Source organism: Wyeomyia smithii, chromosome 2 (genome assembly GCF_029784165.1).
Source record: "Wyeomyia smithii strain HCP4-BCI-WySm-NY-G18 chromosome 2, ASM2978416v1, whole genome shotgun sequence".
Lineage (NCBI taxonomy): Eukaryota > Metazoa > Arthropoda > Insecta > Diptera > Culicidae > Wyeomyia > Wyeomyia smithii.
Genome location: NC_073695.1, coordinates 67,730,490 through 67,746,310, shown reverse-complemented (window position 1 = coordinate 67,746,310; position 15,821 = coordinate 67,730,490). Strand labels below are relative to the sequence as shown.

The 15,821-nt window shown below is 39.4% G+C and overlaps 1 protein-coding gene across 2 annotated transcripts in view; it reads right to left on the bottom strand.

The window, feature by feature from the left end:
• Positions 1–15,821, bottom strand: part of LOC129722550 (uncharacterized) — a 39,000-nt gene that overhangs the window by 8,987 nt on the left and 14,192 nt on the right. For both annotated transcript variants that reach the window (XM_055676065.1, XM_055676066.1), the window contains exons 2-3: positions 12,667–14,047; positions 12,394–12,598 (exon numbers count right to left, since the gene is read on the bottom strand). In XM_055676065.1, the coding sequence (XP_055532040.1) occupies positions 12,394–12,598; positions 12,667–14,047 (1,586 nt within the window). The remainder of the gene's footprint in view (positions 1–12,393; positions 12,599–12,666; positions 14,048–15,821) is intronic.

Genomic DNA, 15,821 nt, shown 5'->3' with positions numbered 1-15,821 from the left:
TCCATTCTGACCATTTGCCATTTGACAATCTCACCACAACGCCATGTAGTTGCTATTGCGCCCTAGTTGCTGCTACGATACATCTTCGTTGCTGAAATTTTGCCATGCAGCATTTACCATGTTGTTATCAAATTCCATGCATAAGTTCGTACACATTGCGGTTTCATTCTTGAAACTTGTGTTGAAACAACGAAAATTTTGCAGTTGGCTCCACCTCCTACGCTTTTTGTGTCATTATATAAGAAACTGAGATGTAGCTGCAACTTATGTCGAATTCGTTTTTACGGCAGGACTATACCGTCCCGGACTACACTTTGCAGCTGAAAAAAAACACTTTCCGAGCTGTTGCAAAGGTGTGCGTAATACCAAAGGTGGCTTTGTTTTGGTCATTATCGCCATTATCTTTTTGTCGCATTTGTGCTACTGTATGAAAAATTTGCTAATATACTGCAAAATGGCAAAAAAAACCTAAATTAATCCACCTAGCGGTCAGACTCAGCCTTTCTCATTCAAACATATATATTTGTAAAAATAGATTTACATGAATCCTTAAATCCAATAAAGAGGTATATTTACTCTTTGGGTTCTTAAATATTGATGTTGTAGTTAGAGTATAAAATAAGTAATTTGACGTCATGTTAGTGTTTAAGAAATAGCGAAATAAAAGAAATGACTCCTAATTTCGAACAATTTAATCACGAGCGATACCGGGAACGTTCAGTTAGTACGATACCACATTTAAATCATGTTGAGACCATTTATATTGATCAAAGCAGGTATAGTGTTGAATAGTCTTTAAATTTCTTTTCGTTCCAAAACTTTTGAACAGCATATCAAATTGTTATGAAGTTTGTTATTTGTAAGTTTGGGAGATGACTCGTTTGTAGGACACTATTTATGTTCAAAAAAGTCGTGAGATAATAGACTTTCGTTGTTTTACAAATTAAAACATAACGGTTGCTCAAGTTTGATTACAATCAAATGAAAAGGTAACGTATAGGGCAGCCAAACTTTAAAACCACGCGAACAATTATAATTCATCACTAGCCCGTTCATCTGATATCAATATTTTTCAAATCGGTTGTGTAGTTTCTAAGATAATGAAGTTTCGTGATTTTCACATTTCGATACATTACAGACGAAGTTACAGTCCGATTACAGCAAAATTCAATAGGGTGTTACGAGGCTAGACCTTTCATTTGATACTAATTCTATTGAAATCGGGTCAACTATCTCTGAGAAAAGTGAGTGAGTGCAAGTAGTCTTCGGAATATGTTTCTTTTCATAGCTGGATTTCACATTTTTAAACACAACAGGCAAAGTAATGATCCGTTTGCAAAAAAAAATCATTAGAGTCTTATGGGGCAACAAGACCTTCCATATGACACTGATTTTATAAAAATCGGTCCAGCCATCTCTGAGAAACATGAGTGAGATTAAATAGTCTCCAGAACACGTTTCTTTCCATAACTACTGAATCACAAGTTCAATCTTCATAAAATTCAAAAGTTAAGAGTTTTTCAGGTAGCCCGTACATTTGAAACCAATTTTGTTCAAATCGGTTGTATAGTTTCTGAGATATTTATGTTTCGGGATTTTTATGTTCATAGCTTCTGAGATATAAGAGCGATTTTTACATTCTGACGCAGCGCCAAAACTAAAAGTTTAATTACAATGAAATTCAATAGCAACCTAAACGGACCCTTCATTTGACACCTAGGTAGAAAGAATCGGTCAGACCATTTCTGAGAAAAGTGAGTGCGAATAAAAGGTGCACATACACAGGTACACACCCACACACAAACATATACACCTATACATGCATACATGCAGAAAATGCTCGATTCGTCGAACTGAGTTAAGTAGTATATGCCATTCGGCCATTTGGATCACTTTTCTACCTTTTAATTAGCCAGTGATCGTTAGGCGAAAGTCAATATGTTTACTTTCATTATGTGATTTCACATTTTTATGAACAACGGACAAAGTTACAATCCGATTGCAATGAAATTCAATAGCAACCTATAGGGCGACTAGACCTTCCATTTGACACTAATTTTGTAAAAATCGGTTCAGCCATCTCTGAGAAAAATGAGTGAGTTTAAATAACCTCAGGATAACTTTTCTTTACATAACTTTTGAACCATACGTTCAATCATAACGAAATTTAAAAGTTAAGGGTTCTGGAGACAGCCCGATCATTTAAAACCAGTTTTATTGAAATCGGTTATGTGATTACTGAGATATTAATGTTTCATGATTTTTACATTTTGATACATAACCTCTAAACTAAAAATCCGATTACAATGAAATTCAATAGCAACCTATGGCGCAACTAGACCTTTCATTTGCAATTAATTTTATGAAAATCGGTCCAGCCATCTCTAAGAAAAATGAGTAAGAAAAAAAAAGTTGCACATACACACACACACATACACACATACATACATACATACAGAAAATGCTCAGTTCGTCGAAAGAGGTCGAGTGGTATATGTCATTCGGCCATTGGGATCACTTTTATACCTTTGGTTTTCCCAGTGATTGCTATACCTTTCTAGCGGAAAGGCAAAAAACAAAATAAAATAAATAAAATCCAATCTGATGTTTGACACGCGAAGAACGACAATCAAGGCAAACGAATTTTGACACATTTTTTTTATTTTGACACATACGTGTGAATGTGTTGGTGTCTTCAAAACGGCATTTTGTTTCTTTCGCTGACTGTCCGGGATAGTCCGGAAAATGAAAAAAAAACAGCTATAGGACAAAGTGTAGTCCGCGGGGTAGCTACACCGCAAAAACGAAAACGACATTAGTTTCGCATAAGAATTTGTTGCTGTGATGCACAATGTTCATAATCGAAACAAATTTTGCTGCTTGGGTTAACATAATAACCAACATAATAGAAGGAGTCTTATCGAAACCTCGTTCCCCGTGCCAATATTTTTTTTTTGCCAATGTGCAAATATTGTCAATTATAAATCTCTGGAGAGTCCTTTAGTCAGTTTTATCATAAGAAGGACTGATATTTGCCAAGAGGAAGAGGCTCTTAATGCTTTTACCCCTGTCAGTTTTATTATAAGTAGCACTTTTATTTTTTCAAGAGAAAGGAGTCTTATCGAAACCTTATTCCTCCAGCCAAGATAGTGTCATAATTAAAATTCCCTGAAATGAACTATTATGCGTTACTCAGCCCAGTTTTATTATAAGAGGGACTGTCTATTTTTATTAGGAGGAAAGTCAACCGGGGTACTGTAGAATTCAGCTTGAAGGAAGGGACAAAAGACAAATCCGAACTTCAAATAATGGGTTGGCAACCTGGAAGGAGCTTAAAATTTAGCTCCGGCCTTCACAAGTTCCTATCTCACACCTCCACGAGTCATACGATCAGAGTAAACTGCCTGCTGAAACATGGATACAACTGGTTGGCATTGAATAGGCGATGTTGTCATCCGACAATAGCTAAGATGCGACGCGTAAACCCCAAGATTGTGCGGCTCAAAACAGCGTCTGATCTCCATGTTAAGAGCGACTGATCAACGTCTTGGTGTGTCCCCATGCAAGACAAAGAGTTGAGGAAGGTCCAACAAGCTTCCCCGATAAACAAATCGTTACGAATTACGTAAGGGATAGTTTACGAAAGGGAACAACCGACTTGGACCTAGGCAAAGAAATAAGGACTACGATTGGAAACTCGGTACATGAGCTATATCGACGCAACTTCGAAGTCGTAGCGCTGCAGTAACTTTGTTGGACGGGACAGAAGGTATGGAATACAAGTACCGGACGGCTACTGTCTACTAGAGTTGTGCGAGCTAGGAACCGATTTCATAGTTCTGGGGAAGATGTGACTGCGCGTAATGGGATGACACCCGTGCAGGTTGAGGATGAAGGATCGATTCTTCAACTACAGCATCATCAACATGCACTACCCACTAGAGATGGTTGGGTTTCTGGTAATCAAACCCGAAACTCGAACCCGATCCGTACCCGTCGGGTCGGGTTTGGGTTTGAAAATGTTTGAAAGTGTACGGGTCGGGTTCGGGTTTGGTGAAAAAAAAATTTCGGGTTCGGGTCGGGTTCGGGAAAATTTCGGGTTCAGGTCAGGTTTGGGTGTGAAATCCCAAAACCCAACTTTATAATCCATGAAATCACGGGTTCGGGTTTCATAGAAATAAAATTTTCGGGCTCAGGTCGGGTTCGGGTTTGATCGAAAAAAAATGTTTTGGGTTCGGGTTTCAACCGAAAAAAAAAAAAATCGGGTTCAGGTCGGGTACGGGTTTGAAAAACACCAAACCCTACCACCTCTACTACCCACATGAACGAAGACTTGATGACGGGAAGAAAGCGTTCTTCGCGCAGCTGGAGCAGGTCTTTCGTCATCGAGGAATACATGTTCAGGTAGGACGGGAGGCAATGGACAGACCGTTGATCGGACCTGATCAAGCATGGAAATTTTCACTCACTAGAGATGTTCCATGCAAATGTGTTCTTTGATTCATCAGCTATCGTTCAATTATTTCCACTCGCGTACAAGGTTTCCGTAGAAACCCTGCTGATTGTTTTTCGCTTTTAAGAGTTCCGAATACCATAGAAGAAGTATTCATTGTATCCAAATTCACTTGCATTCAACAGTATCGCGAGAATCTTTGAGATATTTTCGCCAGTGATTCAAAATTATGAATCCAAATGATCGTTAGATTGCGTTCAACTGTTTGCTTACCGGAGCAAGTAGGTAACATCAATGCTTACGGAAATTGTAGCTTGGTGCATTAGCATGTGATATTTGAAATCACTAAGAATCATCGTGGTAATGACGGTGAAAGCACGACGTGGAGTGGCCGAGTTCAGCCACCAAGCAACCAACATTTGAAAGAATCGTTGCGATCGCTCGAGTGCTGTCGTTTACGTTATCGTTATTCTTTCGTGAAACACTCACTATATGTTGCTCGCTCCAACTAAAGCAGGCAATAATGAAACAAAATCATCAAAGAAAGCTACCATATATTCCTTTGCTCTAAAGCAGGTATTAGACGAAGCAAATATTTGCTATTTTTCAATACAGATTTTATTTTGTGCAAATAAAAATCGTACCAAAAATAGCAAATATTTGCGTCGTCTAATACCTGCTTAAGTTGTCTTTTGCATGCGTGAGAATGTGTAACTTTTAATAGCGATGGTTTGCTGGGATTGAAAGCTTATGAATAGCACGTTAAGAAATGATACCCGAATGATTGTTATGCGATAATTTTGTCCACCTTTGGACCTGAAATTCTGCACGCCGTGTCTTATGATAACGACCATCGGTGCGTGAACTTTGCCGCCTCAAAACCACCTGGAGATCACACGACCAACAGGCAGAGAATCAAATCGGCCACGTTCTTTTTCTCCGGTTCTTCTCCGACGTCACTGCGAATATAGATTCGGACCACCTAGTAGCTGTATGCATGCTATCAAAGCTCTCGAAGGTGTCTAATACCCGACGAAATCGAATGCCGCTACCAAAATAGGCACGACGAGGCACGGAAGAGCAGTTTGGTGCAGTTACTCTTGAACAGTGTTGCGAAATTTCCACACTGCAAAATAAAAATGATTCAACAGCAGTTTTACTTTCACTCTCTTCAAACTAATATTGAGTGTTACCCGAGTCAATTGTCAGTGGAAATCATGTCAGTGACATAAATGTTATGTCCTAATTAATACCGAAATTATTTGAACTGAGCCGCGTTGCATGAAGTCAATGAAGTAGTTAGGTAACTGTATCCTTCACCGCATAAACATCGCTAAAGTAACATAGCGTGTGCGAAGTCACAGTAATGCATTATCACTGTCAACTGATTGGATCTGAAAGTAATTATCACTGTCAGATCGTTCTTGTTGAATGTGATATTCGCAGTTTTCAGTTGCAACTGAGAATTTATCACTGACAGTGAAAATTTGCAACACTGCTCTTGAAGATATAGCACTGATGAAGCACTTTTAGGTACAAGGACTCCGGATCATAGAAACGACTGGTTTGACGGCAAATACAAACAGTGAGTAGAGTAACACCTCACGAGAGCGAAGGTGGAATGATACCAAAACTTAGTTCTCTGCACAAGACAGAATCGCATAGCGATGAAAGAGCTGTACCAAGTTAACGACACCCCCACAGAGGTTACGTGCCGCAAGCCGATATGTGATTGGACGGCAACATCATTACGGACGAGTGTCAGGTGATCGAAAGGTTGAATTAGCACTGCGATGAGCATCTGAACGAGGAAGCAGTAGAAGACAAGCTTCTGATTTCCCGAAGAAGGAGGAGGAGAATGGCCGGCTGAAAAACAATGGAGTAGATCGGATTTCTGGGGTCTCTCGTGCTTACTATTTGATATTGCTCTGGAAGGTGTAATTAGAAGAGCAGGCGTTAACACGAGAGGCACGAAACTCCAAAAGTTAATTAAAGTGTTAGGCTTCACTAACAATATCGATATTATGGCTCGAACCTTCATACATATGTCTAAAGACCGAAGCCAAGGAAGAGGCTCAAGTTTTAACTAGGGTTTGCGATCCCGGGAACGATTTCCCGGGAACTGCCTTCTCCCGGGATTCCCGGATCCCGGGAATAGAAATATTGATTCCCGGAATCCCGGGATTCCCGAGCTCCTCGGGAAATTTTCCATACAATTGCAATAAAACTAAATATCATATCAAAACACGAAACTTACGTCGTAGAAGTGTAGAGCAGCTTCATAATGTGCATTTCACGAAGCAAATATTTGCTTGAAACGACGATCAATATTTGCTTGCCGTGTAATATCAAATTATTTGTTTAATTTATTTGTCAAAAATATATGCTGTCTTGTTCAGTAAACGATAAATTAAGAAATATGTTCTTCGTCTCATGTTTTTTTTTACTAGTGAGTTTACTACTAAGCGGATAGTTGCTTGATTTTTTCATTGTTTATTGACAAAAAATTTTGAAACCTGTAAATTGATAAAAAAAAAATTGAAACCCGTAAATCAATGCGTCCAGAAATAAATGAATTAATAAAACTCAGTCAGTGTAACTTGGGTCGTGGTCGCGATTTCACATTAATTACGAAGGCATTCAAATGCTCTAAAATCTGGCTCTGGGCCAAACACTCAGCTTTATCTTCAACAAACTAAAAGTATTGGACTCTTCAGTTTCTAATGAAATGTAGCAAGAGCTGGAATCGGTGATTAAGAAGTATTTTAGAAATCAGACACCAGCGGTGATTCAGCGATCTTAAGCAAAGTTTTGCAGAAGGGAACTACATTATATGGGCCTAACGAAAAATTGTCAGCAAAACTGAGGCGATTGATAGACGATTGTTCATCAATTGATAATTAAATTGTAAACGATTGTTTGAAACTTTTTTTTAATAAACTTTATTTGAAATCTCATTTTTGCCAAGGATTTTACCTTTCCCGGTTCCCGGGAATTCCCGGGAAATGAGATTATTCATTCCCGTTTCCCGGGAAATCTATTCTCGGGAATATTGCAAACCCTAGTGCTAACCACCCACCTCGAGTTCAAGTTGGTAATGATGAAATCGAAGTGGTCTACGTGTTCGTGTGCCTGGGCTCACGGTTAACTGCCGACAACCATACCAACAGAGAAATCAATCGGATCGTTCAAACTTTGATCTCCGGAGGACGCTCCAATCGAGTAAAATTCACCGCCGCAAGAAGTTGACCATCTACTTTACACTGATCACTGATCAGTGTAAACCATTAATCACAGACCATTAATTGTCTACGACCATGAGACATGGATTATGCTTGTAAAAGACCAACACTGCAATGGAAAACGGGGCGTGGCGAGTGAACCACGAACTGCAGAAACTGCTTGAGAAGCCATCTATGCTACACACCGTTAAGATTTGCAGGTGTCGGTGAATTAAGCATGTCTCAAGGATGTCGGACGACAGCCCGGTAAAGATGGTTTTTGTAACCAATTCGTCAGGTACGAGACAAAGTGTTACACAACGGGCAAGGTGGATGGATCAAGTGAAAGACGACCTTCGGATACTACGCAGACTGCAGAGCTGGAAAAATGCAGCTATCGAATGGAGAAGAGACTTACATAGAGTAAAGGCCACATCAAAGCTTGGGACTGTTTGATAAGGCAAGTAGAAGACAAATTCATAAGCCTTCATTTTGTGATTTTAGACTGAGCAAAAATGTCAAAAATGATAACAGAATTATCCTGGGGAACTGGCAGCAAAGTCATGTAAGTGTTATGCGAGTTTTAGTTTTACGTTTACGTTTTAGTTAGGAAAGCTGTTTTTTGGGAAAAATATTATTGTGATTGGTGTAATTTCAAGCTTTAGACTCTGCTTCTACCCGGAATATTGGAAAATGTTGTCAGTAGAATTTAAAATTCGAAATCATCTATATACGTTGAAGTCGAACTTGAGAGAGATAAAAAAATATCGAATTAACATTGATATTCTGATTGTGCGTAAGAGCTCTAAAGAATACCTAAAGCACTCTCTAGCAAGAAAAAGTAGTAAAACTGCTTATTGAAAGATTGCGACATACAAAATTTTTAAAGTCAATATTTCAAGAACACGAAACACTGTGATTTTCAAATCTCTCATTTCTAAATTTTTCTAGCGAATCTTTTTTGCCTCAAATGTGAACTACCTATTAGGGTGTGCCAAAAAAAAATCGTTGTTGAAAAAGTCAAGGTGCTCAGCCCTAAATTAAAAGATAATGTTATTTATAGAATTTTTGTAGAACATTTTGACTTTCTAAAAAACTATTTTCAGGTTGCCCAAACGTGATTTATAAAAAAATGACTTTTTTCAGCTACAAACCCACTATTTTGCACTTTTTTCAATTCTGTTCGATTCCTAAACTTTTCCATATATTTTTTTATTTTTGTGGGGTTGTTTTGAATATTTTGCATGGTTCAGTTTTTTGACTCCCAGAGCCCATTAAACATCAAAAAAAAATAATTTTTCTAATAATTTTTTGATAAAACACAAATAAAAAAAATTTTGATCAAGACCTGAAATTTTCATTGCAAAGCGGGATTTACGACGAAAGTTTACATGCAAAATGATACTTGATATCTTATCGGGGAGCTGAGATATTGGCATTTTTATATGTGATGGAAAACTATGCATTTAAAAAAATATGTTATGTTTTATTTTTGGAGATAAAAAAAACAATGTTCAGAAAACAAATGCATTTTTAAATGGCTGACAGCTTAGTAGAAGGTTTAAAAATTCGGAAAAATTTGCGAAAAAAGTTAGAACGGAAATTGTGATTTTTAGTGCCTTCTATTTGAAAACTCAATGTTGCTCGTAATGTATAAGAGATAGAAACATGATGTTCTCGGCAAAGTTTCTTGTTTTAATAAAACCTAAAACTTTGTCGAAGACACCGTGCGTCTATCTTATTCTGATTAAAAAGTAAATTTTTTATCTCACTCATAGGTGGATTGATCACCCATCTTTTTACATTAAAAGATGCATTTTTGAATAACCTGAAACTCCTCCGAACATACCTTATGGCTATAATCATCATTTGAATCACTATTATGAAATTATACGCACAAACGGTAAAATAAAACACTGTGCAATGGAGATATTGAGCTTTTGTGGCATTTTTGACAAAGAGCAAAGTTTTCCACCACATGTAAAAACGCTAATATCTCAGTCCCCCGATAAGATATCAAGGATCTTTTTTCATGTAAATTTTCATTTTGAATCCCGTTTTGCAGTAAAAATTTCAGTTCTTAATCAAAAAAATTTATATGCGTTTTGAAGGGTTTTGTCTGAAATTATGAGAAAAATTCACTTTTTTGTGATGTTCAATGGGCTCTGGGAGTCAAATAATTGAATGCGATGCTGAACCAAATCATGCAAAATATTCAAAAACAACCCCACAAAAATAAAAAATAAAATATATGGAAAAATTTAGGAATCGAACAGAATTGAAAAAAGTGCAAAAGAGTGGGTTTGTAGCTGAAAAAAGTCATTTTTTCATTAATCACGTTTGGGCAACCTGAAAACAGTTTTTTAGAAAGTCGAAATGTTCTACAAAAATTCTATAAATAACATTATCTTTCAATTTAGGGCTGAGCACCTTGACTTTTTCAACATCGATATTTTTGGGATAGCCTACTACCTATGCAAATATATAGGAATTAGTGTATTTTTCGATATAAACCACGCACACGTCGGTCTGGCCCCAACAGCATCTTTACGATTGGTTCGAGCCGGATTCGAAACGTAGAATTTGATAAACTTCTGATATTTACTAGACAAACCACACAAATTTGTGCGTGGCTCCAACAGCTTTTGTATGGTTTTCTGGTTTGAATGGGATCCACAAAATTTGAATTTCACTGAGATGCATCACACAAACCTGTACGTGACTCCCATAGCACTATATTGCCTGTTGGTATAAATCGATCTTGAATCAGGATGTTAAATAGATTTGTGCTTTATTGTGTATTGTGTGTAGTCCCAACAGTATTCATAATTACTGTCGGTGTAAACCGGTATCAATTATAAAAAGCTTTTCGTGCATCTCTGATTAATCTGGAGCAGCTATAGCGTGCCAGTGATACGCGGAAGTTCTATGCGAAGGTAAACCAGTTTCGCAGAGGCTATGTGCCGTTAGCCAACATGTGCAACGACGTGGAGGAGTACCTTCTAACGGATGCCAGCGAGGTGGTCTACAGGTGGAAGGAGTACACTAAGGTCGCTTTTTACGCGGTTTTTTACGCGTATTCCGGAATTTACGCGGTTTTTTTTAACGCGGATTCCGGAATTTACACGGTTTTTTTACCAGGATTCCGGAATATGCGCGTTTTTTTACGCGGATTCCGCAATTTACGTATCCTGTAAAATCCCCCGTGTAAAAAGCGACTTTAGTGTACTTCTATAGACACCTGAATAGCAGCGATACCTGCATCAATGCAGCTTAGAATATATTCTAACAGATCTTGTTCCATTGTTTATCACCATTAACCAGGAGGTTCGTGGGCCAGTACCAAGCGGGCTTCATGGGAGCCCGTGCCACCACGGACCAAATCTTCTCAATTCGACAGATCTTACAGAAATGTCACGAGTACAACGTGTCCACACATCACATTTTTATCGACTTCACGGCGCCCTATGATACAGTCTATCGAGAACAGCCATGGCAGATCATGCACGACAATGGATTTCTGGATAAACTGACTCGAAAGGTCAAGGCGCAAATGATGTGCTACGTGCGTGTTTCGGGGATACTCTCGAGCCCCTTTGAATCTAATAGAGGGTTAAGACAAGGTCGTGGACTTTTCTGTTGCCTGTTTAACGTCGCCCTTGAGGGTGAGATCCGGAGGGCGGGCATCGACACGAGGGCTTCACGGATGACTTCGACATTCTAACACGTGATTTTGCGACGGCGGATGAAACTTACGTCCGACTGAAAGCCTATGCCGGACGAATTGGAAACGACGAATAAATGCGTCACAGAACAACATCACCCTTCCAACTCAAGTCTTTGTGGACGACGATGAGCTCGTGTATTTGGGGTCACTGATGACCGCCTACAATAACACCGGCAAACAGATCCAGAAACGCATCCAGGCTTGAAATCGTGCCGACTTTTCACTTCGGAAGACACTTCGATCGAGTCGAGTGCGAAGACGAACGAAGTTGACGTTCTACAAGACCCTGATAAGACCGGTAGTCCTCTACGGAATCGAGACAACAACGCTTCTCGCGGAGCAACGGCGCGTGAGCCACGAACTGCACGCGCTGCTTGGAGAGAACCCCATTGCACACCTGGCGAAAGTTAATAGGTTGCGGTGGGCCGGTCACGTCGTATAGGTACCGGACGACAACCCTGTTAAATCACTCTTCTTTAGCAACCCTGCCGGCACCAAAAATAGAGGGGCGCAGTGTGCACGATGGCTCGACCGGATCAAAGGAGATTTACGGGTGATGAGACGCTTGGCAAACTAGCGAACCACAGCTCAGAAACTTTGCAACATGACGACAATTTCTTGATACACCACGAGCCTCCACGGCTCTCGTCTGATTGGTAAGGTAAGGTAAGCATTTCTAATCAGCCGCTGTCACTGAGGTATCTAAAATGAAACCTTTTCATCTATCAAATTAACCAAGGCCTTCGCGGCTACTTTGCCGGCCGCGGCCCTCCTGGTTGGAAACCACTGGTTACGCTAAGCTGAGCAAAAACGTCGAAAAAGATGTAAATCTTAAAATGATGGAAAATGTTTTTTTAAGTTGAAATCTGATGACTAATAGGTGCAAAGCACCCAATGGAATCGAATTCGATCCGTCAATTGCCACATACTATCTGTATCTATTGAGATCGGATAAGCCTCCAATGAGTGATATTTTCTAACTTTAGTGTTACCTTTGTATTTCATCACTGGAATCATCCGGTACTTCGGTCCCGGGGACCGCGGGCATCGGGTGATCACCCGTTGGAATCATGACATGTGCTGCCTGATTGCCGTACATCACTTCACCGCTCGCCGGTTGATCATTAAAGTTGCCTGACGTTGGGTAGTAAATGTGTAAATTAGCGCCTCCATCAGAAGCCCGTCTGCCGAATGCACCTGAATAAAAAATTTAAGTACATACTAAAAACCATTTCAAATTAGTTAGGTCAACGAGTGAAACTTACTTGCACCCATGACGGTGGGTGGTTTCAACAGATGCTGATCCTTGATAGTGAGATTATGAACTGGTTGATTTTGTAGCATCGGAATATTGATGGGAACGTTTTGGGTTGGAGGTTGCAGTTCCGCTGGTCCAACTTTGAAATTGATCGGTGCGTTTGGATTGGCCAACGCTTGTTCGTGAGCAACATCCCCTGGGCCAACAGTGTGCCGTCGTGTGTTGGCCGAAGTGTTTGCACAAGTAGGCGGGAACAGATGATCCGTAGACTCAGGTGTTCTTGCGATGTTTGCAGAGTCAAGTTCATACTTTTCCAGCTCATCTGTTGCTGCAATTCCAGCGGACATATTGAGAATCGGAGAACCGGTACTAGTCAGTGGACTGAGCCGCTCCAGAGAATCATTCTTAATTACTTCGGTTCGATCTACAACACCGGTTGTGATACTAGTCTTACGCGACCGCGAATACGCTAAACTAGCGTGATGCTGCAACCGGCTTTTTTCTTTTCGCTTTTGCTTCAGTTTATCTACAAGGAGATAATAAATTGCATAAATATGATCAAAGCGATTCTCATGGACTGACTGTGCGATCATGTCGGCAGTAAGACCAGGAAGCTGCAGCATATGAGTCATAACGATTGTGTCCAAATTTGCGCTTTCGGTTTGCTGATACGAGCCAGTTTCAAGTATAGGAATAGTGTTGTACATTTCCAACCATTTGTGATGCGCAATCTGTTTTAGCGTGTACCGTTTTTCTGGCTCGACAACCAGCATGTGCCTTATCAGGTGCTCACATTCTTGCGACATAAAAAATGGAATTCTAAACTTGCCAGCTACAACGACGCTTCGCAAATCGTGAAGAGTAGCACCATCGAACGGAAGTGCACCGCATACTAGCACATACAGAACTACTCCAAGGCTCCATATGTCCGACCGGGGACCGTCATACTCCACTCCTTGAAAAACCTCCGGGGCTGCATACGGTGGCGACCCGCACCAGGTCCGCAAGGGAGTGCCTTCGGTAAATGTATTGCTGAAGCCAAAGTCGGCTAATTTAACGTTCATCTCGTTGTCCAGCAGAACATTTTCCGCTTTCAGATCGCGATGTACGATGCCTTTGCAGTGACAATAATCCACTGCGGAGATTATTTGCGAGAAAATCCGCGCCGCCTCTTCCTCCTTCATGCGGCCATTCGCAACCAGGTGATCGAATATCTCACCCCGTGCGGCGTGCTCCGTTACCAGATAGATTTTGTTGCGTGATTCCATGACCTCGTATAATCGTGTAATGTGCGGATGATGTAACACCTTCAGTATTGAAATTTCGCGAAATGTTTTCGCCAGGTTCTCCTCGTCGAGACATGTTTTATCGATTATTTTAATTGCAACCTACGGTGCATCGTCGGTTATCGGCCCAAAGGCAGCAAGCCGGACATGAAAAGGCAAGATAGAAAGACGCTAGATTAGATACCGTGCAGACACACTAATTAAAACAGTCAATCGCAGATTAGATTTTACTCTCATGCACACGCATCGATGAACAGGTATTGCTATTAGTGTGATAGGCGCTTTCAGTTTTTATTTCATTTATCCTGCAATGACTCGAAAGAATACCGGAACTGGTTTTTTTGCAGTGAGTAATTCAAACGAAATTATTCTGAAGATAGGTCATAAAACTTTTCCCAAAACCAACCAATCTACTCTATTAATACAATTCGTTGAATTTTTATTATTTAATTTTTTTTTGATAGGGGGGGAATGTTTGTAATGATTTATTTATGTACTAATATCTATTCAGAATTAGTATTGTGTGTTCTGCCACAAATGGTGGCATTTCAACACTATTATATATTTGTATTTGTACGCTTTTTTATATTATTGAATGTTATTAGCTTTCGCAGTTAAGTTAATGTAATTGTAGGAAAATTATTAAACCTACTTGTCAAGGAAAAAAAAGGAATAAAACAAAACTTAAAACTATCTTACTGACAATAAAGTGAGCTAATCGTTGCAATTGAGGATTGCAACGATTTTTGTCGGATTTGTTGATAATTTGGCTTGACATATTTTCTAATGTTTCTACATTAGTGAGCCTATGTAGCTCGTTCGTGCTAAACCAGGGAGGACGCTTCAAAATCATTTTCAAAAGTTTATTCTGAATCCTTTGAAGTGTCTTCTTCCTGGTTGTACAACAACTTGTCCAGATGGGAATTGCATATAACATTGCTGGCCTAAAAATTTGTTTGTAAATTAACAGTTTATTCTTGAGACAAAGTCTAGAATTCCTGTTGATGAGGGGATACAAACATTTGATATACTTATTGCACTTTGACTGGATATTTTCAATGTGCTCCTTGAAAGTAAGATTCTTATCATAAATTAGCCCTAAGTATTTAACTTGATCAGACCAATTTAAGATCACACCGTTCATCTTAATAACGTGGTTATGGGTGGGTTTGAGAAATGAAACTCTTGGCTTATGAGGACAAATAATTAACTGTGTTTTAGAAGCATTAGGGGAAATCTTCCATTTCTGCAAGTATGAAGAAAATATATCTAAACTTTTTTGTAGCCGACTGCATATAACACGAAGGCTTTTTCCTTTTGCGGAAATGCTTGTATCGTCACAAAACAGAGATTTCTCACAACCTGGTGGTAAATCAGGAAGATCAGAAGTAAAAATGTTATATAAGATTGGGCCCAAGATACTCCCCTGAGGCACACCAGCTCTAACAGGCAATCTATTAGATTTACCATTTAGATAGTTAACCTGAAGAGTGCGGTCAGTTAAATAACTTTGTATCATTTTTGTAAGGTAAAGCGGAAAACTGAAATTTGACATTTTAGCTATTATACCTTTATGCCAAACACTGTCGAATGCCTTTTCTATATCTAGAAGCGCAGCTCCAGTCGAATAGCCTTCAGATTTATTCGTTCGAATCATATTTGTTACTCTAAGTAACTGATGAGTAGTGGAATGCCCATGGCGAAAACCAAACTGCTCATTTGCAAAAATTGAGTTCTCATTAATATGTGTTATCATTCTATTGAGAATTATTCTTTCAAAAAGTTTGCTAATAGAGGAAAGTAAACTAATTGGTCGATAACTTGATGCCTCAGCTGGATTCTTTTCGGGTTTTAAAATTGGAGTGACTTTGGCATT